At 35.6% G+C, this 24,503-nt stretch overlaps 4 protein-coding genes across 6 annotated transcripts; 3 read left to right on the forward strand and 1 right to left on the reverse strand.

Moving 5' to 3' along the window:
- Nucleotides 1-2,646, forward strand: LOC108208592 (putative disease resistance protein At1g50180). Its single transcript, XM_017379129.2, has 2 exons — nt 1-822; nt 1,059-2,646. The coding sequence occupies exons 1-2, from the start codon at nt 33-35 to the stop codon at nt 2,498-2,500; spliced, it is 2,232 nt and encodes a 743-aa protein (XP_017234618.2). The 5' UTR covers nt 1-32; the 3' UTR covers nt 2,501-2,646.
- A 1,132-nt stretch (nt 2,647-3,778) lies between these two features.
- LOC108205828 (uncharacterized) lies at nt 3,779-23,858 on the reverse strand. Of its 2 annotated transcripts, none has more exons than XM_064086486.1 (4): nt 22,216-23,858; nt 5,209-5,355; nt 4,990-5,106; nt 3,779-4,852 (listed from the first exon to the last, which is right to left on the reverse strand). In XM_064086486.1, the coding sequence occupies exons 1-4, from the start codon at nt 23,689-23,691 to the stop codon at nt 4,247-4,249; spliced, it is 2,346 nt and encodes a 781-aa protein (XP_063942556.1). In that variant the 5' UTR covers nt 23,692-23,858; the 3' UTR covers nt 3,779-4,246. The 2 variants fall into 2 exon arrangements, with proteins under 2 accessions (XP_063942556.1, XP_017231410.1); XM_017375921.2 differs by lacking the exons at nt 3,779-4,852; nt 4,990-5,106; nt 5,209-5,355 and adding exons at nt 19,270-20,095; nt 20,229-20,345; nt 20,451-20,597 and having other exon boundaries at nt 22,216-23,852.
- LOC108207104 (probable disease resistance protein RF45) lies at nt 6,515-10,105 on the forward strand. Of its 2 annotated transcripts, none has more exons than XM_064086485.1 (3): nt 6,515-6,651; nt 6,927-7,932; nt 8,169-10,105. In XM_064086485.1, exons 2-3 carry the CDS (start codon nt 6,942-6,944, stop codon nt 10,025-10,027), a joined length of 2,850 nt encoding a protein of 949 aa, XP_063942555.1. In that variant the 5' UTR covers nt 6,515-6,651; nt 6,927-6,941; the 3' UTR covers nt 10,028-10,105. The 2 variants fall into 2 exon arrangements, with proteins under 2 accessions (XP_063942555.1, XP_063942554.1); XM_064086484.1 differs by having other exon boundaries at nt 6,517-6,651; nt 6,922-7,932.
- LOC108208591 (probable disease resistance protein At1g59620) lies at nt 14,615-17,780 on the forward strand. The gene is made up of 2 exons (XM_064086487.1): nt 14,615-15,809; nt 16,315-17,780. The coding sequence occupies exons 1-2, from the start codon at nt 14,813-14,815 to the stop codon at nt 17,595-17,597; spliced, it is 2,280 nt and encodes a 759-aa protein (XP_063942557.1). The 5' UTR covers nt 14,615-14,812; the 3' UTR covers nt 17,598-17,780.
- Nucleotides 23,859-24,503: the final 645 nt, after the last annotated feature.

Here is a 24,503-nt window from a genome sequence, read left to right on the forward strand (position 1 = left end):
AAGAAACAAATTTATATGTTAAACAAATTTATATGGCTGAAGCAATTGTGTCGATTGTTGTGGGAAGGCTCACTGATTTGTTAATTGAAAAACCTCTAATCCTTCACGAAGTGAGAGATGAAATTGAAGTCGCGGTAGCTGGGCTCGTGCGGATGAAAACATTCTTACGAGATGCTGATTCAAGGATGGATGTAGAAAGAATCCGGATTCTGCTCCGGGACGTACGAGAGCTTGCCTATGATGCTGAACATGCTGTCGAAAGTTTTGTTATTAAAGCCTCATCCACTAAAAAATCATTTCAGTGGATGAACAGAGGCAAGTTTTGTTATGATGCTGATGATTCTTACCCACTTATATCTATTTGTGGAATGGGGGGTCTGGGAAAGACAACTCTAGCTCAAAAGATATACAATCACTCCGCCATCAAGACTCACTTTGCTGGTTTAGCATGGGTATCAATCTCCCGAAAGTGGCAAACAGATCGTGTGTTGCAGAGAATTCTTATATGTCTCGTCCCTGAGAACAAAAACTCTATCCTTAATATGGACAGTGACAAGCTAGTGGAGTATATGCTACAAATCCAGGGAAGGAAAAAATGTTTGATAGTTCTCGATGATATATGGTCAACTGATACTTGGGATGCATTAAAAGCTGCATTTCCAGCCGGGAAGTCCATGAGCAAATTAATGCTTACAAGTCGTAATGCTGAGGTTGCTGAGCATGTAAATTTAGACGGATTCATTCACAAGCCAGAATTTCTAAGTCCCGAACAAAGTTGGGAGCTACTCAAGTTGAAAGCACTTCACACAGGAAATTGTCTAGGTACGTAATTTTAGTTGGGTTAATTATGTTTCACATAATTTTTTCTTTACCATATGTTTTGTTTGACAACCTTAACGAACCATATATTTTGTTACTTAAGTTTGATAAGTTTGGTTAGAAATCTTTCCAACAACCTTAAAGAACATTGTTCTATTCAATAACGTTTTGTTCGTGTTCGTTTAAAAACCTGTGTATTATTAGACTTGTAAACGAATCCTGTTTGTTGTGTGTTGCAGACATTACCAGAGATGTAAAGAGGATGGAAGAACTGGGAAGGGAAATGGTTGAACATTGTGCCGGTCTTCCGCTAGCTATAGTCGTCTTGGGTGGAATTCTTGTAACAAAACCATCGTTGATAGAGTGGGAGAAGGTATATCGTGATAGTAAATCATCCCTGAAGGCGGGGAAAGGACTGGGAGAAGCCTATCAAAGGGAAATATTAAGTTTTTTGGTTTGGAGCTACAATGATTTACCCCCTCAGCTCAAGCCATGCTTTTTATATTTATCAAAGTTTGGTGAAGATAAATGGATAAAATTGGAGACTTTGTATCAGCTATGGATCGCTGAAGGAATGATACTCTCGACTGACAAGAGGAAAGGAGAAACAATGATACAAGTGGCTGAATCATACATGGGAGAACTAGTCCACAGGAATATGGTTCAAGTGAGATTTAACGATGTAGAATCATCGCTTACAAAGTTTGAATCTTGTTCTCTGCACGATCTTATGAGAGACATGTCTTTAATACAAGCAAAAGCAGAAGATTTTTTTGAAGTAATACATTTCCAAAGTGGAAATGAGTTTCATCTCAAATCTACTACAGAGTCAAGGTCAGCTTCCACTCGAGTTGTGATTCGTTTGGATGAGGAATATTCTAGCAAAGAAGCTAATTACTACTTTACCAAGAAACGCAATGAAGAATGCTATCGATCAATTTTACTCCTGGGTAAGTTTGGAGCAAGAAGTTTGCCACAGGCGCTGGGCTCACATGTTGCCAATTTTAGGTTCCTAAAAGTCTTTTCTGTGGAGCACTATACCAATTTTTCTGGAGCATTTTCTCATATTAATTTTGGAAGAGCAGTAGGGTCCCTTGTTTACTTGCGATATCTCAGTTTAAGGGACACTAATTTGTTGATTTTTCCATCTCTACAAAAGTTGGTGCTATTACAAACTCTAAAATTGGATACCGACAAGATATATGTTTTACCATGGCTGTCAAGAGATGTTCTGGTGAAGATGGATTGTTTGCGGCATCTGTATTTGCCGAAATTTAAAGTTGACGTTTTGGGAAGGAAATCGAAATTACGGTTTAATGGGTTGAGCAAGTTAGAGACCCTGGAGAACTTTGACACTACTTGGTGTGAGGTTAAGGATCTACGTGACCTAATCAATCTTCGGAAACTAACCCTAACAGTGAGAGGTAGCTTTGATATTCTGGAAGAAATGATGAAAAACTTGGATGATGTAGCCTCCTCACCATCTTCATGTCTGAGGTTCTTGGGTGTCACTATTGTTTATTGTCATTTCGAGCTGAACAATGGTCTTCCTATCTTAAAACAATTGGTATATGCCGAAAATTTGAACCTTCGGGAATTGAAAATATATGGGCGTATCCCAGAGGTGGGTCTAATATTCCGCTGCATGTATCCACAATTTGTATTACAACTTTATATTTAAGGAAATCATACCTGGAAGAAGACCCAATGCCAATATTAGAAATGCTTCCAGTGTTGAGTGTTCTCCAAATGCATGAGGATACATATGTGGGGAAGGAGATGGTGTGCTCCGCAACCGGTTTTCCTAAACTCACCCATCTTATTTTGTACAAGTTCACAAACCTTGAAAAATGGAGGGTGGAGAAAGGAAGCATGCCCATCCTTTCACACTTGCGTATTCAAAGATGTAACAAGTTGGAGGAGCTTCCCGAAGGCCTTGTGTTCCTCAAGTCCCTTCAAATATATCAAATGCCTCAAGATTTCAATGATAGGCTTAAAAGGCAAGATGGTGAAGAAGGACCCGACTTTCACAAAATTTCTCATGTCCTTAGACTCATTATTGATGGTCAGGACTACATTTGAATGTTCTTGTAAGTTTGCAAGGTATAAAGTTTTGTTTTGGTCGTGAAGAACATATTGCTTGAGAACTTATTTGATCATTTGCTTCTCATTAACCTAATTTTATATGATTAATATATTTTCCATCAAAATTAATACTTTTACTGTTGAAAATAATTTAATTAATACGCAAAAATTTTAAAAAATAAATTACAAAGTATACTTTATAGAATATTAAAGGGTTTGCCGATTCACGTCCCCAACATATATTATTCAGGACGATGGAGAGCGTAATAATTAAATAATTTCAATAACCGGATTTTGGACTATATATTTTAGTTTTTGAATGTTCGGTTATTTTATGATGGTTATTAATATGAGTAAAGATTTGTATAAATTTATATTTAAAAATTTATGCAACATGAAGTTAAATAAATTATTTCAATAAATAAATATAGATCATCATCATAATCATCATCATTATTACTTTTTATATTTTGGAACAATTATAATAGTAGGATTCTTAAACAATTATTTAAAAGTTAAACATTTTATGCTGAACTCTAATCCTTTGAAAAAAAAATAAAAAATCACTACTTTTTTCAACGAAAAAAATGTATGCGTTGAATTACATTTGGTTGCAAACTTAATCTTTTTTCTTAAAAATTTTACAAAAAAAGTACATCACTTTTTAGACTCTAAACATATGTCCAAAAAAAAACTCTAAACATGTGTTTAGAGCTTTATTCTAAACAGATTATTAGTTCCATACAATTACGATCATCGGACTATTTTTCAGACTATTAATTCCATACAGTTACGATCATGAGACTACTTAAAAGAACTACTTCTTTAGAAAAAGGCTCAAAGAACTACTCCTTTAGGAAAAGGCTCAGCATCCTCAGGTTCATGTTCACACCATATTCTCTTGTGAATTACTAGGGGCACAATTTTCATCATTTTCTTTGTCTTACAAGCCATGCAATCTAGTCATTTAAAATTGATCACTTTAAAGACCATCCTTGTGTCTCGTTCATTTTCCTTGTGGTGAACAAGAGTTAAACATATTCGGAAGCGATAAATATAAGTGTCTTATTACAGAATATCGATTTATGATAATGTTAGGCTGCAGTAAATGAGAGGAAATAATATTTCACTGACCAATATGTAATATGTTTTCATGCGATTGCGGCCAACACAACAGAGCACATTGTTTCCCACATGTTGCCACAAAACACCAAAACTAGGAAACTTCTAACTCTTGACTCCACCCATTGTTCAAACTTTTTCTTTGTGATCTTCTCTTTTTTATAATAAAACACTTTTGGTTTCTCTTTTCTTTATGGTTAAACTACAATATATACAGCGTTTAGGATGGGGAAACTGCTTTCTTCAAGATGCTGAAGGCAACGAGCATAAGCAGTGATATCATGATCTTCTTTGAAGCAAGTATCCGCAAGTTCACCTTCATGCCATGGTCTCTCATGAGCTTTAGTGTTGCCCTAATCACTGACATAAGCCAAGATACAATGGACAAGAACACCACTTTCATTGTGTCTGCAGGTCCACTCACACTTCTTGTGCCTCCCGACACCTCAACGTAGGACCAAGCAGCGCCTTGATTATCGGTGGTTCCACTATGATTGAGGCCAAGTTTCTTGTTCAACCAACATGATAAAGTCACAAGCAGCTTTGCAAGCCATGCAATCTCATCACTGGAGACTGGTCGCTTCAACCAGTCACCCCTGTATTTCATACCGGTTTGCTTCTTGTTGCGTATCATTCTAGGACTAAATATCTCATCACGTGGATGCTGATTTTCTCTCGTCTCGGGGACTGCTTGTGTGTTCCTTGGAGTAGAGTTACCAAATAAGCACCCCATCCGGGCTTTGATAGAATCTAAACAAGCCATATTGTGAGCATGATTATCTCCCAAGACAGTCTGCAGCTCCGACTCAGCACGCAACACAAAGAGCTGCAATAACAATGTGACTAGTGAGTGAGACTTGACATTTAAAATGACACCATCCATTTCAGTTCCTAGAATTTACATAGTTCATACAGATATATTTAAGTACACTATATGCTAAAAGAAGAGAGGGGGAAATAAACCTGTAGCAGCTGTTGTCCACCATCATCACCATCACTAAATAACTGCAAATCTTTGTTCCAATTCTCGTGCAAGAAAGAGCCATCAGCATCATTTTCACACAATCCATCCTCCCAGTCCTTGTAACGCAAAAAAGAACAAGGGATTTACATATAAACATCTGAAAAAGAGTTGAAGAATGCGCTCGCGCACACAAAAGAGATGCAGTTAGGTCTTCATACCTGCAGTTGTTCTCTGATTGATGGAACAAATCTGTACAAGTTGTTGTGTATGGGTTTGGATGACCCAGAAGGCTTAGAATGGAAGACAGTGTCCACATTGTTTATAAGATTCATCAGCTCACTGGACGATGTCAATATGCTTAAGACCTGCACAAGAAATACAAGAAACATATACAAAATAAGTAAACGGAAACTATAACGAATTGATCCTGGGATAAAAATATTTACTAATTATAAAAGAAAATTTCCCCACTGTTACCCTGACTCTTCATTTTGCCTCAAGTACCGGTGTCGGACACTCAACACTTGAACATAGGTACAGACACTACAGAACTTATTTTAGGCCAAAAACATGTAAATTTTTCAGAATACTACCGAGACACACTCGGACAGGTAACCATGTTGGACACTTTTAGCTGACTCCTGGTAATATAGATTCTTCATATATAAGCTTACCAGAAGTATCCCATCAGCGCCCATAAATGAAAAGAAGCCGAAAGAAACTATAAAAGAGGAATATAGCAGATTATTATTAATTAGTAGCCTTGCATCAGTTTCCTCTATAATTCAACACAAGTAGCTTTCTGTTGTCGTTCATTCAGATGTATCCATCGAGCATTTGCCAGGACCGCTGAAGCAATTTAGGCTTTTATCTATAGTCTATGCATGCAAAACTATGGTTGAGCGTCACTAACTACAGACCAATTTAATTTATTTTTTATTTATCCTCTTATGTTCTGCTTATCCACGTTAAAAAAATAAAAAATTGACTTGGTCAAAAATATACACAACACAACTATATATGGAGAAACTTGTGAGCAAATCCTAAAAAATGCATAACCAAGGAACTATAGAACAAATAGTTGATCAACACAAAGCATTGCCAGGAACTAGAATATCCACTTGAAGAAGACTGTACTTCCTTTTTAGTACCATTGCTCGACACCTCAGCATTTACATCTAGACCAGAAAAATCTTCAAAGCTAATGTTCCAAGGTTCTATATAATTAATCCCAAGCCAAAACACCTGAGATCTGGGAAGTACTGGACGCAAATACGGGGAGTCCGGAAAATGAGTATTTGGCATGGGAATACCAAAAATATAAAAAATATTTAAATTATACTCCATTTCACACTCTCATTTCTTAGCACTCACACACATTTTAAAAGTGCGTATCCTTTATTCTATACATGAATCCACCACAGTATGCAGTTAACCAATAAAAAAATAAATGGATCTGAATATGGATTTGACTAAATCCGATACAAAAAAAAAATGATTTAAAAAGGTCAGAGTCAAAGCAGTGGACTGTATTAGACATATGTGCATCACATATATACAGATCTGGACCAGAGAAGAGATAGCAAAACAAGCAGCAGAGTGAACTCAGACAAGAGATAACAGTCTGAAAGCGAAGTCACCGTCTCCGCTAGTAGAGTTGGGTATGTATCTTTGTAATATAAGTTTTGTTTTTTGTTTTAATGAATTATTGCAGAAGCATGATGACTTATTGTTGAACTTTGCAACCAAAGAACCATGAAAATGATTCAAGACTGTCTCAGAGTCATATAGAATAGTTTAATTAATATACAGCAAAGGGGAATAGTGATCAGCAATAGAGAATCTAATGTGCTCATGACACCAATACATTTTTACTACTTTATTACTCTCTCGATCCTATTTTTAACTACTTGTTTGGTTCCTGGGAGAAGAATAGGTTAAATAAATTTATATGGCTGAAGCAATTGTGTCGATTGTTGTGGGAAGGCTCGCTGATTTGTTGGTTGAAAAACCCCAAACCCTCTATGAAGTGAGAGATGAAATTCAACTAGCGGTCACCGAGCTCACGCGGATAAAGACATTCTTACCGGACGCTGATTCAAGGATGGATGTAGAAAGAATCCGGATTTTGCTCCGGGATGTAAGAGAGCTTGCCTATGATGCTGAACATGTTGTCGAAACTTTTGTTATTAAAGCCTCATCCACTAAAAAACCATTTCAGCGGATGAACAGAGTCAAGTTTTCTAGAAAGATGAAAAATATACAGAAAAAGATGTCCCTCCTCTTCAATTTATTTTCTGATTATAATATCATACCAACTTCTGAATCAACTTCCTCAAAAAGAGAATCGGGAAAACTTAAGCGATTTCACTCTTTCACTACTCCTGAACCACAGATATTTGTTGGATTTCATGAAGATGTTGAGTGTTTGGTGCGACATTTGGTGAATGAAGCTGATGATTCATACCCACTTATATCTATTTGTGGAATGGGGGGTCTGGGAAAGACCACTCTAGCTCAAAAGATATACAATCACTCTGCCATCAAGACTCACTTTGCTGGTTTAGCATGGGTATCAATTTCGCAAAAGTGGCAAACAGATCGCGTGTTGCAGAGAATTCTCATATGTCTCGTCCCTGAGAACAAAGAGTCTATCCTTAATATGGACAGTGACAAGCTAGTGGAGTATATGCTACAAATCCAGGGAAGGAAAAAATGTTTGATAGTTCTCGATGATATATGGTCAACTGATACTTGGGATGCATTAAAAGCTGCATTTCCAGCCGGGAAGTCCATGAGCAAATTAATGCTTACAAGTCGTAATGCTGAGGTTGCTGAGCATGTAAATTTAGACGGATTCATTCACAAGCCAGAATGTCTAAGTCCCGAACAAAGTTGGGAGCTACTCAAGTTGAAAGCACTTCACACAGGAAATTGTCTAGGTACGTAATTTTAGTTGGGTTAATTATGTTTCACATAATTTTTTCTTTACCATATGTTTTGTTTGACAACCTTAACGAACCATATATTTTGTTACTTAAGTTTGATAAGTTTGGTTAGAAATCTTTCCAACAACCTTAAAGAACATTGTTCTATTCAATAACGTTTTTTTCGTGTTCGTTTAAAAACCTGTGTATTATTAGACTTGTAAACGAATCCTGTTTGTTGTGTGTTGCAGACATTACCAGAGATGTAAAGAGGATGGAAGAACTGGGAAGGGAAATGGTTGAACATTGTGCCGGTCTTCCGCTAGCTATAGTCGTCTTGGGTGGAATTCTTGTAACAAAACCATCGTTGATAGAGTGGGAGAAGGTATATCGTGATAGTAAATCATCCCTGAAGGCGGGGAAAGGACTGGGAGAAGCCTATCAAAGGGAAATATTAAGTTTTTTAGTTTGGAGCTACAATGATTTACCCCCTCAGCTCAAGCCATGCTTTTTATATTTATCAAAGTTTGGTGAAGATAAATGGATAAAATTGGAGACTTTGTATCAGCTATGGATCGCTGAAGGAATGATACTCTCGAGTGACAAGGGGGAAGGAGAAACAATGATACAAGTGGCTGAATCATACATGGGAGAACTAGTCCACAGGAATATGGTTCAAGTGAGATTTAACGATGTAGAATCATCGCTTACAAAGTTTGAATATTGTTCTCTGCACGATCTTATGAGAGACATGTCTTTAATACAAGCAAAAGCAGAAGATTTTTTTGAAGAAATACATTTCCAAAGTGGAAATGAGTTTCATCTCAAATCTACTACAGAGTCAAGGTCAGCTTCCACTCGAGTTGTGATTCGTTTGGATGAGGAATATTCTAGCAAAGAAGCTAATTACTACTTTTCCAAGAAACGCAATCAAAAATGCTATCGATCAATTTTACTCCTCTGTGAGTTTGGGGCGAGAAGTCTGCCACGGGCACTGGGGTTACATTTTGCCAATTTTAGGTTCCTAAAAGTCTTTTCTGTGGAGAATTATACCAATTTTTCTGGTGCATTTTCTCATTTTAATGTTGGAAGAGCATTAGGGTCCCTTGTTTACTTGAGATATCTTAGTGTAAGGGGCAGTAATTTGTTGGTTTTTCCATCTCTACAAAAGTTGATGCTATTACAAACTCTCAAATTTGATACGAAGAAGAAGATATATGTTTTACCATGGATGCCAAGAGATGTTCTGGTCAAGCTGGATTGTTTGCGGCATCTGTATTTGCCTAAAGTTCAAGTTAACCTTATGGGAAGGGAATCGAAATTTCGATTTAATGGGTTGAGCAAGTTAGAGACACTGGAGAACTTTAACGCTAGTTGGTGTGAGGTTAAGGATCTACGTGAACTAATCAATCTTCGGAAACTAACGCTAGCAGTGATAGCTAGCTATGATATTCTGGAGGAAATGATGAAAAACTTGGCTGATATAGCCTCATCACCATCTTCATGTCTGAGGTACTTGGGTGTTACTATTAGTCATTGTCATCTCGAGCTGAACAATGGTCTTACGATCTTAAAACAATTGGTATATGCTGAAAATTTGAACCTTCGGGATTTGAAAATATATGGCCCTATCCCAGAGGTGGGTCTAATATTTCCGCTGCATGTATCTACAATTCGTATTACAAAATTAACTTTAGCGAGATCACACCTAGAAGAAGACCCAATGCCAATACTGGAAATGCTTCCAATGTTGGATGTTCTCCATATGTGTACGGATACCTATGTGGGGAAGGAGATGGTGTGCTCGGCAACCGGTTTTCCTAAACTCACCTATCTTTTTTTGGACAGCTTCCCGAACCTTGAAAAATGGAGGGTGGAGGAAGGAAGCATGCCCATCCTTTTATACTTGTCTATTGAAAGATGTAACAAGTTGGAGGAGCTTCCACGAGGCCTGGTGTTCCTCAACTCCCTTCGAGTACTAAAAATATTTCAAATGCCTCAAGATTTCAATGATAGACTTATAAGAGAAGATGAAGAAGGACCCGACTTTCACAAAATTTCTCACGTTCGTAGAGTCCGCATCGACGATCTGGTATACGATTTCTTATAAGGGATGTTCTTGTAGGTCGTAACGTTTTCTGTTATAATCCCAAAGAACAAATTGCTTGAGTAGCAACTTATCAAACAATCTTATATATACCTTTATCTTCAAAAAAAAAATCTTAAATATACCTTCAAAATTTTATAATATTTTATTAAAATTTTCATTTTCAATCATAGTTTTGTATGATTAATGTAGTTTTTAATATAAAAGAGTTAAAAAATACTTTTACATATAACTGAATCCAATTTTCAATAATAGCGACTGTAAAAAATATACTAGCTTATAACCCGTGCAATGCACGGGCGGTTATAATATGTGTTATTATATTATATATATTTTAAATTTAACTAATTTTATTTTGAAAATTAAATCATGATATAATAATATGATTAAATAAATTTTTTATTTAACAACTGAATAAATTGTTAGCAGTTAAGTCTTTCAAATAGCTAATTAAAAATTAAGTCGAACATATATATTTTAATGAAGATGTTAAAATATATATTTTTATATGTTATAATTTAATAAGACCTATAAACCCAGATATATATCGACCAATCAATATTTCGTTATTAATGATTAATAATATCGTATAGAATATATTAATAAGTTAAAGAGACGCGTAAATCCAAATATCGACCTATCATACTGACTAATTTATAATATGTTATAAATTAAAGAGGTTCGGGGTTGAATACCAACCGGATCGCCAAACTCGACCGACAAATTGAACTTTTCTTATTTCGACTAATGTTTTACTTTTAATAATATAGTATAGATATATAATAATATTGTCTTTTTTATATGTATGTTCCATGTGTTATATATGTTTAGAAAAATCCGATTTTAGTTAGGAATGTGAAAAAGATAATGTCTTTTAGTTAAAAAGGGTAATTGCTATCTTGTCCAATATTATTTTTAGAAAATTGAGTTTTTTAAGTTAGAAAATATAAAAAAGATAATAGTATTAGTTAAAAAAGATGTTTGATTAGATAAATAGGCTCATAACTCAGCCCAAGTACCGACCGACCAAACTTTGAATGTTTCGACTTCAATAGTATAGTAATTTTGAAGTATTAATATAATTTTTATAAGCCGCTGCAACGCGCGGCTTCTCAGCTAGTTATTATAAATACAGGATTCCTTAAACAACTTACAATGGAAGATGTAATAGTTTTATGAAAATTATTATTAATATTAAAATTAAAACACTAACTTTTATTATTTAAAAGTTAAACAACTGCAGGACTCTAAACCTTTAAAATGTGAATTAAAAAAAAGTTCACTTTTTTCAACAAAGAAGTTCTGTTGGTGTTGAATCGAATTTGATTGCAAGTTGCCGGAATTAATTAATAATTACAATCATATTTTCATAAGACTTTTAAAAAGATAGTAACTCCAAAAAATTCTACAAAGATGGTGTATCCTTAATTTTATACTCTTGGGGCAAAACAAAGTTTTATATTCACAACAAGCTATCAGTTCTATACAATTACAATCATCATATCTATACTATATTATTGAAACCGAAACATTAAAAGTTTGGTCGGTCGGTATTTGAGCCAAAATACGAGTTTATCAGTTATTTTTTAACTAAAATATATCTTCTTTTTAATATTTTCTAAATAAAAAAACTCAAACTTTCAAAATAACATCGAGCAACATAGTAATTACCTTTTTAACTAAAACAATTATCATTTTTAGATTTTCTAACTAAAAAGCCGAGCTTCTATTATTAACACGGGCTACATTAACATTATTTTAAAATACTTTAACGGTCTCACTTTAAAAGTAATATTATAAATCTATATTATACCATTAAAGCCGAAACATGAAAAGTTCGGTCGGTCAATTGTTCGGCCGGTCACTCGAGTTTAGTGAGCCTGTTAGTATTCGACCCATAAACATCTTTAATTAATAAAATATTATAATATTAAAAACACTCAATTTCCTAAAAATAATATTAGATTATGAATAACATAGCAACTACTTTTTATGATTAAAACACATTATCATTTTCATATTCGTAATCAAAAAATCGTTTTTTTAAAAATAACACATGCAATATACATATAAAAAGATAATATTATTATATATAATTATTAATATACAACCGATGATATTTTTCAATAAAATGCATTAATGCTGTTTTTAATTACTCCATGTTATCATTTCAAAATAATATCATAGATCTATACTATCTATTTATACCCTACTATGCTATATTATTATTATTATTATTATTATTATTATTATTATTATTATTATTATTATTATTATTATTATTATTATTATTATTCTTTTAAAATTGAAAAATTAATAATTTTATCGGTCGGTAGAGTTTTATCAGCCGCTCGTATTATTCTACGGGCCTCCTTGATATATAACGTGTTCTAATAAACTTTTTATTATCAATTAAGTCAAAAAATATAAAAATTCGGTTAGTATGATCGATTTCTGTTTCAATTAAATTTATGATTTAAACGATAAAATTATAAATATTATAAATCAACCGTGCATGGAACGGGTTATAAACTAGTATTAATTATTATGATAGAATAGTTATTATATTTTAATATTGGTCCTGAGAGATGAAATTTTTTATGAATTTAGAAAATTAATCACTTTACAGAATATTAATTTATAGAAATTTTACTATATTAGGTGTTGATTTTCTTATGTTAGAATATTATTTAATAAACAAGTAGGATAATTTATAAGGATTGTATTGGATTAGGTGCTGAATTTCTTATTTTAATTATTATTTAATAGGTAGGTAGCGTTATTTGTCGTGGATGAAAGTGACACAAATATTGATATGAGTCATTTTATAATTGTTTAGTAATATACCGTAGAATTCCGCCAGCTAATCGGTTGTTAAACTTTGCTTTTACATGCCCATCGTTTAGTATACAATGAATCAATGATTGTCATTTATTTAGGAATTAAATAATGAATAACTCACACTTGTTCGGTTTAATCTCAAATTAGGGTTTTTCTCAAAAAAAAAAAAAAAAATCTCAAATTAGGGTTTTGAGAGTCGACTCCCAAAACTGGTAGTCACTTCTCCATTCTTCACCTTCATCCTCTTCATCCACCAAATCCTTTTCGCTCTCCCATCTTATTCACTATTTATCAGGTTTTTTGTTTTTCAATAAAAGCGAGTGTTGCTTATACCTCGAAGATTCCAATCGAGTTTTATTCTCGGATCTGTTTCGGATTTGAGCTTGGGCTTGATTGTTTTCTGAATAAATCAGATCTTTTGAAATCAAAGGTCCGATCATGTTTTCCCATCTCGCCTTTTGGCGTGTGTTGATTTAGTACCCAATTTTTGGGTGATTCTGCGTTGTTACACTTGTGGTTGTTATGTTTTTCTGTGTTATCAGTGAGAATGATTTGGATGGAGTTTTGGGAGATCTAACTTATCGCATCATTAATACTTTCGGCATGTCTATAGCTGGCTCCCGGCATGTAGATAGCTGGGGTATGCTTGGAACGGTGGCGATCGCATGTGCTCACCTTTCACAAATTATAGTTGTTCATTATTCGAGGACTCTTGTTACTCATTGCTTAGTTTTTACAACTGAGTCGCCTGAACACCGTAACAGCCATGGAACTATTGTGAAGGTCAATTGTGAAGCTACCATTTTCGCGATTGATGTAGGCTGGATTACTCGAGCCTTTGTATTCATTTTTAGTTTCAATGTATCCAGTGTGTTAAGCAGTCTGGAAACAATGCGGCTATTTGTTTAGCTCGTTTTATTGTTTATCAACCTGATTGCATTGTCTGTTGGAGATTTGTCCCGACTAGACTTGTTTTAATTTATTGAAATGAATTTGCATTTTGTCAAAAATAAATAAATAATGAATAACTCCATATACAGGAGTAGGTTAATAGTAGTATTATTCTGTTGATTCCATGCAGTTCAACTATCAGGAATGTTTGTTTACGAGAAGCTGGGGTTTGCTTCTAACTGCTTCTTTTGACCCGTTTGTGTAAAAAAGTAGAAGCACTTTTGAGAATGCTATCTTCTCTCTCACAGCTTCTGTTTATTTTCCAAACACTTTATTAACTTATTTAATTCTCACTTCTACTCCATTTCTTTACTATAAGCAAGAAATTACAATTTTTAAGCTAACTCAAACAGGCCCATCATTTTCTCTGGTGTAAACTTGACCGGTCTAGCTCGAGTATAGTCGACCCAAATTATTTATTGTGCTAGCTATGCTAACACCGACTCTATAACTAACAATCCCTGTGGCGGGACGTGACATCGATAAAAGTTAGTAATTAAATATTTATATAAAAGAAATTAAAATTATATTATAAAAATATTTTATATGATCTTTAAAATATGTGTGTAAAAAAGACAGTAAATAAATCAAAGGAACGGAAGGAGTACTAACTACAACTACGGCTAGGGCCCCGGATGAGACCATCAGGGTTGCTCTTACCTAATTAATATGCTTCGGCCAAGTGGAATAGCAGTGAACAATTATAGAGAATATTCTGAGTGTGCAGAAGAAAGAAACAAGTATATGCTGCTTGACTTCTTATATTACTGATTATTTAATACGCAAGTAGAGTTAATAGTTGTTGATAGAGATGATGCAAAAATTGATGTTTTGCTTATGCTGAGTCATTTCATCATTGTTTATTAGTTAGTTGTAGAATTATGAGCTGATCGGTTGTTAAGCTTTGTTTCTACATGCTCTTAATTTGCGAGCTTCATGCAGTTCAATTCCTTTATATAGGGTTGTTTGGTTTCTGGCAAAGAATAACAAATTAATATGGCTGAAGCAATTGTGTCGATTGTTGTGGGAAGGCTCACTGACTTGTTAATTGAAAAAGCTCTAATCCTTCAGGAAGTGAGAGATGAAATTGAAGTCGCGGTAGCTGGGCTCGTGCGGATAAAAACATTCTTACCAGATGCTGATTCAAGGATGGATGTAGAAAGAATCCACATTTTGCTCCGGGATGTACGAGATCTTGCCTATGAAGCCGAACATGCTGTTGAAAGTTTTGTTATTAAAGCCTCATCCACTAAAAAACCATTTCAATGGATGAACAGAGGCAAGTTTTCAAGGAAGATGAAAGATATACAAAAAAAGATGTCTATCTTCTTCGATTTATTTTCTGATTATAATATCAGACCAACTTCTGAATCATCAACTTCCTCCAACAGAGAATCGGGAAAACTAAAGCGATTTCACTCTTTCACTACTCCTGAACCACAGATATTTGTTGGATTTCATGAAGATGTTGAGTGTTTGGTGCGACATTTGGTGAATGAAGCTGATGATTCATACCCACTTATATCTATTTGTGGAATGGGGGGTCTGGGAAAGACCACTCTAGCTCAAAAGATATACAATCACTCTGCCATCAAGACTCACTTTGCAGCTGGTTTAGCATGGGTAACAATCTCGCGGAAGTGGCAAACAGATCGTGTGTTGCAGAGAATTCTCATATGTCTCGTCCCTGGGAACAAAGATTCTATCCTTAATATGGACACTGACAAGCTAGTGGAGTATATGCTACAAATCCAGGGAAGGAAAAAATGTTTGATAGTTCTCGATGATATATGGTCAACTGATGCTTGGGATGCATTAAAAGCTGCATTTCCAGCCGGGAAGTCCATGAGCAAATTAATGCTTACAAGTCGTAATGCTGAGGTTGCTGAGCATGTAAATTTAGACGGATTCATTCACAAGCCAGAATGTCTAAGTCCCGAACAAAGTTGGGAGCTACTCAGGTTGAAAGCACTTCACACAGGAAATTGTCTAGGTACATAATTTTACTTGCGGTAATCATGGTTCATATACTTTTTTTATACCATATATTTTGTCCGACAACCTTAACGAACCATATTTTTGGTTATCGGAGTTTGATAAGTTTGGTTAGAGATCTTTCCGACATCCTTAAAGAACATTGTTCTGTTCAATAACGTTTTGTTCGTGTTCGTTTGAATTCGTTAGTTCGTTTACAAACCTGTGTATTAGAATTGTAAACGGATCTAACAGTTCATTAAGTGCTCTCTTGAGGTTGAGTTAAAAAACTCGAGCTCGAAACACATATTTTGTTTAACAACCTTAACAAACTCTAGAAGGTTTAGTAATTTTTCTCGTGTTGACTCGAAGTTTATTGGAGTTAAGGTCATAGAGGGCTCTAACTTGAACCTGTCTTTTAAACATTTGCATTACTTAAACGACTAAATTAGAAATTATCTTGGCTTATGAGTGTATTCCTATATATACACACACATTTGATTCCTGTTTCTTGTTTGTTGCAGACATTACCAGAGATGTAAAAAGGATGGAAGAACTGGGAAGGGAAATGGTTGAACATTGTGCTGGTCTTCCGCTAGCTATAGTCGTTTTGGGTGGAATTCTTGTAACAAAACCGTCGTTGAGAGAGTGGGAGAAGGTATATCGTGATAGTAAATCATCCCTGAAGGCAGGTAAAGGACTGGATAAAGACTATCAAAGGGAAATATTAAGTTTTTTAATATGGAGCTACAATGATTTACCGCCTCAGCTGAAGCCATGCTTTCTATATTTATCTAAGTTTAGTGAAGATGAATCGATAGACATAGAGACTTTGTATCAGCTATGGATCGCAGAAGGAATGATACTCTCGAGTGACAAAAGAGAAGGAGAAACAATGATACAAGTGGCCGAATCATACATGGGAGAACTGGTCCAAAGGAGTATGGTTCAAGTGAGATTTAACAATGTGGAATCATCACTTACAAAGTTTGAAGATTGTTCTCTGCACGACCTTATGAGAGACATGTCTTTATTACAAGCCAAAGCAGAAGATTTTTTTGAAGAAATACATTTCCAAAGTGGAAATGAGTTTCATCTCAAATCTACTACAGAGTCAAGGTCAGCTTCCACTCGAGTTGTAATTCATTTGGGTGAGGAATATTCTAGCAAAAAAGCTAATTACTACTTTTCCAAGAAACGCAATGAAAAATGCTATCGATCAATTTTACTCCTCGGTGAGTTTGGAACAAGAAGTTTGCCATGGGCGTTGGGTTCACATGTTGCCAATTTTAGGTTCCTAAAAGTCTTTTCTGTGGAGAACTATACCAATTTTTCTGGTGCATTTTCTCATATTAATTTTGGAAGAGCAGTAGGGTCCCTTGTTTACTTGCGATATCTCAGTTTAAGGGACACTAATTTGTTGATTTTTCCATCTCTACAAAAGTTGGTGCTATTACAAACTCTAAAATTGGATATATCCGACAAGATATATGTTTTACCATGGCTGTCAAGAGATGTTCTGGTGAAGATGGATTGTTTGCGGCATCTGTATTTGCCGAAATTTAAAGTTGACGTTTTGGGAAGGAAATCGAAATTACGGTTTAATAGGTTGAGCAAGTTAGAGACCCTGGAGAACTTTGACACTAGTTGGTGTGAGGTTAAGGATCTACGTGAACTAATCAATCTTCGGAAACTAACGGTAACAGTGAGGGGTAGCTATGATATTCTGGAAGAAATGATGAAAAACTTGGATGATTTAGCCTCCTCAGCATCTTCATGTCTGAGGTGTCGCTATTGTTTATTGTGATATTGAGCTGAACAATGATCTTACGATCTTAGAACAATTGGTATATGCCGAAAATTTGAACCTTCGGGAATTGAAAATATATGGGCGTATCCCAGAGGTGGGTCTAATATTTCCGCTGCATGTATCCACAATTTGTATTACAACTTTAAATTTAGGGGAATCATACCTGGAAGAAGACCCAATGCCAATATTAGAAATGCTTCCAGTGTTGCGTGTTCTCTATATGTTTGCTGATACCTATGTGGGGAAGGAGATGGTGTGCTCCGCAACCGGTTTTCCTAAACTCACCCATCTTATTTTGCACGAGTTCACAAACCTTGAAAAATGGAGGGTGGAGGAAGGAAGCATGCCCATCCTTTCCTACTTGATTATTGAAAGATGTAACAAGTTGGAGGAGCTTCCCGAAGGCCTTGTGTTCCTCAAGTCCCTTAAAATAACTCAAATGCCTCAAGATTTCAATGATAGGCTTAAAAGGCAAGATGGTGAAGAGGGACCCGACTTTCCCAAAATTTCTCATGTCCGTAGACTCATTATTGATGATCAGGACTACAGTTGAATGTTCTTGTAAGTTAGGTATAAAGTTTTGTTTTGGTCGTGAAGAACATATTGCTTGAGAACTTATTTGATCATTTGCTTCTCATTAACCTAATTTTATATGATTAATTTATTTTCCATCAAAATTAATACTTTTACTGTTGAAAATAATTTAATTAATACGCAAAAATTTTAAAAAATAAATTACAAAGTATACTTTATAGAATATTAAAGGGTTTGCCGATTCACGTCCCCAACATATATTAATCAGGACGATGGAGAGCGTAATAATTAAATAATTTCAATAACCGGATTTTGGACTATATATTTTAGTTTTTGAATGTTCGGTTATTTTATGATGGTTATTAATATGAGTAAAGATTTGTATAAATTTATATTTAAAAATTTATGCAACATGAAGTTAAATAAATTATTTCAATAAATAAATATAGATCATCATCATAATCATCATCATTATTACTTTTTATATTTTGGAACAATTATAATAGTAGGATTCTTAAACAATTATTTAAAAGTTAAACATTTTATGCTGAACTCTAATCCTTTGAAAAATAAATAAAAAATCACTACTTTTTTCAACGAAAAAAATGTATGCGTTGAATTACATTTGGTTGCAAACTTAATCTTTTTTCTTGAAAATTTTACAAAAAAAGTACATTACTTTTTAGACTCTAAACATATGTAAAAAAAAAAGACTCTAAACATGTGTTTAGAGCTTTATTCTAAACAGATTATTAGTTCCATACAATTACGATCATCGGACTACTTTTCAGACTATTAATTCCATACAGTTACGATCATGAGACTACTTAAAAGAACTACTCCTTTAGAAAAAGGCTCAAAGAACTACTCCTATAGAAAACGGCTCAGCGTCCTCAGGTTCATATTCACACCATATTCTCTTGTGAACTAGGGGCACAATTTTCATCATTTTCTGTCTTACAAGCATGCAATCTAGTCATTTGAAATTGATCACTTTAAAGACCATCCTTGTGTCTCGTTCATTTTCCTTGAGGTGAACAAGAGTTAAACATATTCGGAAGCAATAAATATAACAGTCTTATAACATAATATCGATTTATGATAATGTTAGACTGCAGAAAATGAGAGGAAGTAATTTTTCACTGACCAATATGTAATAAGATTTCATGCGATTGCGGCCAACACAAAAGAGTACATTGTTTCCCACATGTTGCAACAAAACACCAAAACTAGGAGACTTCTAACTCTTGACTCCACCCATTGTTCAAACTTTTTCTTTGTGATCTTCTCTTTTTTATAATAAAACACTTTTGGTTTTTCTTTTCTTTATGGTTAAACTACAATATATACAGCGTTTAGGATGGGGAAACTGCTTTCTTCAAGATGCTGAAGGCAACGAGCATAAGCAGTGATATCATGATCTTCTTTGAAGCAAGTATCCGCAAGTTCACCTTCATGCCATGGTCTCTCATGAGCTTCACTGTTGCCCTAATTACTGAAATAAGCCAGAATACAACGGACAAGAACACCACTTTCATTGTGTCTGCAGGTCCATTCACACTTCTTGTGCCTCCCGACACCTCGACATAGGACCAAGCAGCGCCTTGATTATCGGTAGTTCCACTCTGATTGAGGCCAAGTTTCTCGTTCAACCAACATGATAAAGTCACAAGCAGCTTTGCAAGCCATGCAATCTCATCATTAGAGACTGGTCGCTTCAACCAGTCACCCCTGTATTTCGTACCGGTTTGCTTCTTGTTGCGTATCATTCTAGGACTAAATATCTCATCACGTGGATGCTGATTTTCTCTTGTCTCGGGGACTGCTTGTGTGTTCCTTGGAGTAGAGTTACCAAATAAGCACCCCATCTGGGCTTTGATAGAATCTAAACAAGCCATATTGTGAGCATGATTATCTCCCAAGACAGTCTGCAGCTCCGACTCAGCACGCAACACAAAGAGCTGCAATAACAATGTGACTAGTGAGTGAGACTTGACATTTAGAATGACACCATTTCAGTTCCTAGAATTTATATAGTTCATACAGATATATTTAAGTACACTATATGCTAAAAGAAGAGAGGGGGAAATAAACCTGTAGCAGCTGTTGTCCGCCATCATCACCATCACTAAATAACTGCAAATCTTTGTTCCAATTCTCATGCAAGAAAGAGCCATCAGCGTCATTTTCACACAATCCATCCTCCCAGTCCTTGTAAAGCAAAAAAGAACAAGGGATTTACATATAAACATCTGAGCAAGAGTAAAAAATGCACGCGCGTGCCCACACAAAAGAGATGCAGATATGTCTTTATACCTGCAGTTGTTCTCTGATTGATGGAACAAATCTGTACAAGTTGTTGTGCATGGGTTTGGATGACCCAGAAGGCTTAGAATGGAAGACAGTGTCCACATTCTTTATAAGATTTATCAGCTCCCTGGACGATGTCAATATGCTTAAGACCTGCGAAAGAAATACAAGAAACATATACAAAATAAGCGAATGGAAACTATAACGGACTGATCTTGGGATAAAAATACATACTGATTATAAAAGACAAATTCTCACTGTTACCCTAACTCTTCATTTTGCCTGAATTACCCGTGTCGGACACTCAATACTTGAACATGGATATAGACAGTCCAGCACTTATTTTAGGTAAAAAAAACACGTAAATTTTTTTAAATATTGCCGAGACCGACACTCGGACACATAACCATGTTGAGCCGAGTCCAGGTAACTTAGATTCCCCATATGTAAGCTTACCAGAAGTATCCCACCGGCGCCCATAAATTGAAAGAAGCTCAAAGAAACTATAAAAGAGGAATATAGCAGATAATTATTAATCTGATAGCCTTGCATCAGCTTCCTCTATAATTCAACACAAGTAGCTTTCTGTTGTGGTTCATTCAGATGTATCCATCAAGCATTTGCCAGGACCATGGAAGCAATTTACGCTTCTATATATAGTCTATGCAAAACCATGTTGAACATCACTAACTACAGAACGATTTGATTTTAACTCTTATTTATCCTCTTGTGTTCTGCTTATCCAGGTAAAAAAAATGACTTGGACAAAACATTTACACAACACATCTTAATCAGCACTCACTTATAAAGGTCTGCCATAGACAGCAATCTGATGCTCCACCATAACTAAATTGGTTCTAACTAGCCCTATGCACTATAAAAAAAACAAAAACATTCTTGCTGAGACTTACACTACCCTTTGCAACTTCATCAATAAGTACAAACACAAACAATATGAAATCAAGTGAAACAATCAAAACATCTGTAGGATGCCCAGACCACAATAGCACATATAGGTAACACAACAGAAATCCCAGTACATGGAATAATAGTAGCTTATCTGCTTAATGTAATAATATTGTTTACTTTGCATCTATTTTGTTCTAATATTACAAATATATGTCCATAGTTTCAATCTTGTTTCCCTCTGCCTGACCTAAATCATTTTCTGTGCAAAAGTAGCAGCTCTGTATTTTCTCAATGGTATCTAAATTTATTAAATTAAGTAATATTTAACTCGTTGATTACTAAACAATACAGAAATAACAGTATGAGAAGGGAACAAATGTGAAATGTGCAAATTGCAACCTTGCACATCTGGATGTCTGTAATAATGCAATATTTCTATCAAATATTAATGTTTTCTAATTAAGATCTGAAATGTGAAAGTTGCAACCTTACACTTCCACAATTGGACGTCTTTACTAATGCGATATTTCTATAAATCTTAAAGTTTCCTGTTAAGAATTTTCTATCTTAAAGTCACATCCACCTTGTTTCACATCTATATTTTCCAAGTAAAGAAAAGACAGAGTTAGGACTGAAACTATCCAGTGCAACCCTTAAATCCCTCAGAGCAACTTAAATGCCCGAGATGGATTACGAACCTATTATTCTCATTAGTGGTTCGATTACAAACAGAGGAGCCTATACACTGTATCAAAAAAGCCACCAATACACTTAAACTAATTATACAAGACTGCCATAGTGCTAGTGAACCCAATAGACAGAACAGAAATGTGTAGAAAAAAAGCTGATCAGGAAATCAAACCTTTGATACCATCTGTACAATTGCTTCTGTGTCCGTATGGAGAAACTTGTGAGCAAATCCTAGAAAATGCATAACCAAGGAACTATAGAACAAATAGTTGATCAACACAAAGCCTTGCCAGGAACTAGAATATCCACTTGAAGAAGACTGTACTTCCTTTTTAGTACCATTGCTCGACACCCCAGCATTTACATCTAGACCAGAAAAATCTTCAGAGCTAATGTTCCAAGGTTCTATGTAGTTAATCCAAAGGGAAAACACCTGAGATGCATTCTTGATAGAAGTCTCCATTGGGCAATATATAAACGTCCTCAATATAAACCGGTACAATGGCCTCTTAATCAATGCATTCCAAGAACCAACAGAACGATTACCCACATCCCCTGACTTCACAACACCACCACCCCCTAATTTACCCCACCTTGGGCTCTCAATAGATGCAACCTTATCTGATCCATCAGCAAGGTTCATCGAAATCAAATTCAAATACTTCACAAAGACATTCACAATCTCACCCAACCCAGCCGTAGGAGGAGTCTCCCCCAAAACACTCCGAAACGAAAAATTCACACCAAACGACTTACACACATTCACAGGAAGCGGCGAAAAATCATTATCAACCAACCAAAAATGCATCAATGTATAAACCACAAACTCCGCTTTGTCACCACTCAAATCATCACAACCACCCGAATAATGAAGCAACGAGCTCCGATAAGGCTGATAACTGCTTAACTCACCAACGGTCACATACTCCCTCAAATACGCATACAAAAGCTTAACATACAAACTACATTCGCTCTTCGGCTCACCTCCACCTCTCTTAACTTGAGAAAAAACCGGAATCGAATACGCCCAATTCTCAAACCTAAACCTCTTACTCTCACCACTCGGAGCCTTAACCGTCTCAAAACTCTCAGAATTCCCCTTACAAACAGGATAATACGCAAACCAAAACATATAGTACTCAAAAACATTTAACCTAACTTCATTTAAACAACCAGCATTACTCGAAACTCTACCTCTAAACAACGGACAAAGCTCTGACAAAACACTGACCTCCCTCTCGTTACGAAACATGAAGCGCATCCACTCCGGTAATCGCTCCGTCGGGAACACATACTTGACCTGCGACAAACGATCAGCCGCAAAAATCGAAGAAATTAGAACACTATTCGGCGATAAAAAATTGAAAACTTTGGAATTAAGCTCCGAATCGCCGCAATTAGCAATAATTTCGGTCCAGCCGTTGGGTTTCGAAGACGGAGCGTCTTCGAAACCGAAGAGCTTGCAGATTAGGGTTGGGAAGGCGGTGGTGAAGAAGAATTTGTTCTGCTCGGGTGTGCGTTTGGCGAGGAACGACTCCACGGCGGCGCAGGCGTCGGCGATTTGCGCCGGCGAGGTAGCGGCGGCGATGGTGGCGGCGAGCTCGGCGGACTTTGTCTGCGAGTCGGTGGCGTAAGTGTGGGAGAGCATGGTGTGTGGGTGTTTCAATTACCAGCACGACTCGAGAACACGACACGAAAATACACGATACGAAACCGAAAACACAGAGAAAGTGAAATGTTAGGGTTTTTAGGGGATTTTAAATTGGGGGAGGAGGAAATGGCGCCTTTTAAATGAGGTTTGATGTGAGGAGAGGTGGGGGGATTGGTGTTGTGGGAGGGGGTGACGTGGCGGTGGGTGGGGCCGGGGAGGACTTGAACGCGGCAGTTTACGATATGGTGTGATTTCGGGATAAATAAAATTCATCGAAGCCAAAATGTGGAATCAAATCATATAGGGAAGCAATTCATATTAAAGGAAATGAAGAATTTACTATACTGTTTTCCATTGAGTTGAATAGCTTCACTTATTAGACCTTTTATTGAAAAAATTCTTTTTTTTTTACAAATTGTTTGAAAAATTCTTAACTCAGAATTTATGTAGTATATTATTTTTAAAAATTATCTTCTCTTCAAAAAAAATTTATCTAAACCATGTAAATTATCATATAGGTATTGTCATAACTACGATTTTAGTCTCCGTTTTTGTCGAAAGTGGGATTTATGAAAAGTATCTCTATCATTTATTATAAGGGTTTGTCTAGTGTGTGCCCATGGGCACATGCTAAGCGCGGAATTTGATAATTTGGGAGGTTTTCATTGGTGTGGTTGTTGTATTTGAGGGGGTCCACCATTATTAAGATAGAAGAGACAATCAAAATCTCACAAACTTGTAAAATTCCGGGCTTAGCATGTGCCCATAGGCACACACTAGAAAAACCGTTATTATAATACTATGATAAT

This window comes from Daucus carota, chromosome 2 (genome assembly GCF_001625215.2).
Source record: "Daucus carota subsp. sativus chromosome 2, DH1 v3.0, whole genome shotgun sequence".
NCBI classification, from domain to species: Eukaryota; Viridiplantae; Streptophyta; class Magnoliopsida; order Apiales; family Apiaceae; genus Daucus; species Daucus carota.

Bases quoted from the DNA above. Each gene is read 5' to 3' on its own strand.
- LOC108208592 (XM_017379129.2), top strand. From the start codon at position 33: ATGGCTGAAGCAATTGTGTCGATTGTTGTGGGAAGGCTCACTGATTTG. The intron at 823-1,058 runs GTACGTAATTTT...TGTGTGTTGCAG, and splicing joins TCACACAGGAAATTGTCTAG to ACATTACCAGAGATGTAAAG.
- LOC108207104 (XM_064086485.1), top strand. From the start codon at position 6,942: ATGGCTGAAGCAATTGTGTCGATTGTTGTGGGAAGGCTCGCTGATTTG. The intron at 7,933-8,168 runs GTACGTAATTTT...TGTGTGTTGCAG, and splicing joins TCACACAGGAAATTGTCTAG to ACATTACCAGAGATGTAAAG.
- LOC108208591 (XM_064086487.1), top strand. From the start codon at position 14,813: ATGGCTGAAGCAATTGTGTCGATTGTTGTGGGAAGGCTCACTGACTTG. The intron at 15,810-16,314 runs GTACATAATTTT...TGTTTGTTGCAG, and splicing joins TCACACAGGAAATTGTCTAG to ACATTACCAGAGATGTAAAA.
- LOC108205828 (XM_064086486.1), bottom strand. From the start codon at position 23,691: ATGCTCTCCCACACTTACGCCACCGACTCGCAGACAAAGTCCGCCGAG. The intron at 5,356-22,215 runs GTTTGATTTCCT...TTTCTTGTGCAG, and splicing joins TTGTACAGATGGTATCAAAG to GTCTTAAGCATATTGACATC. The intron at 4,853-4,989 runs GTTTATTTCCCC...TTGTTATTGCAG, and splicing joins GTGGACAACAGCTGCTACAG to CTCTTTGTGTTGCGTGCTGA.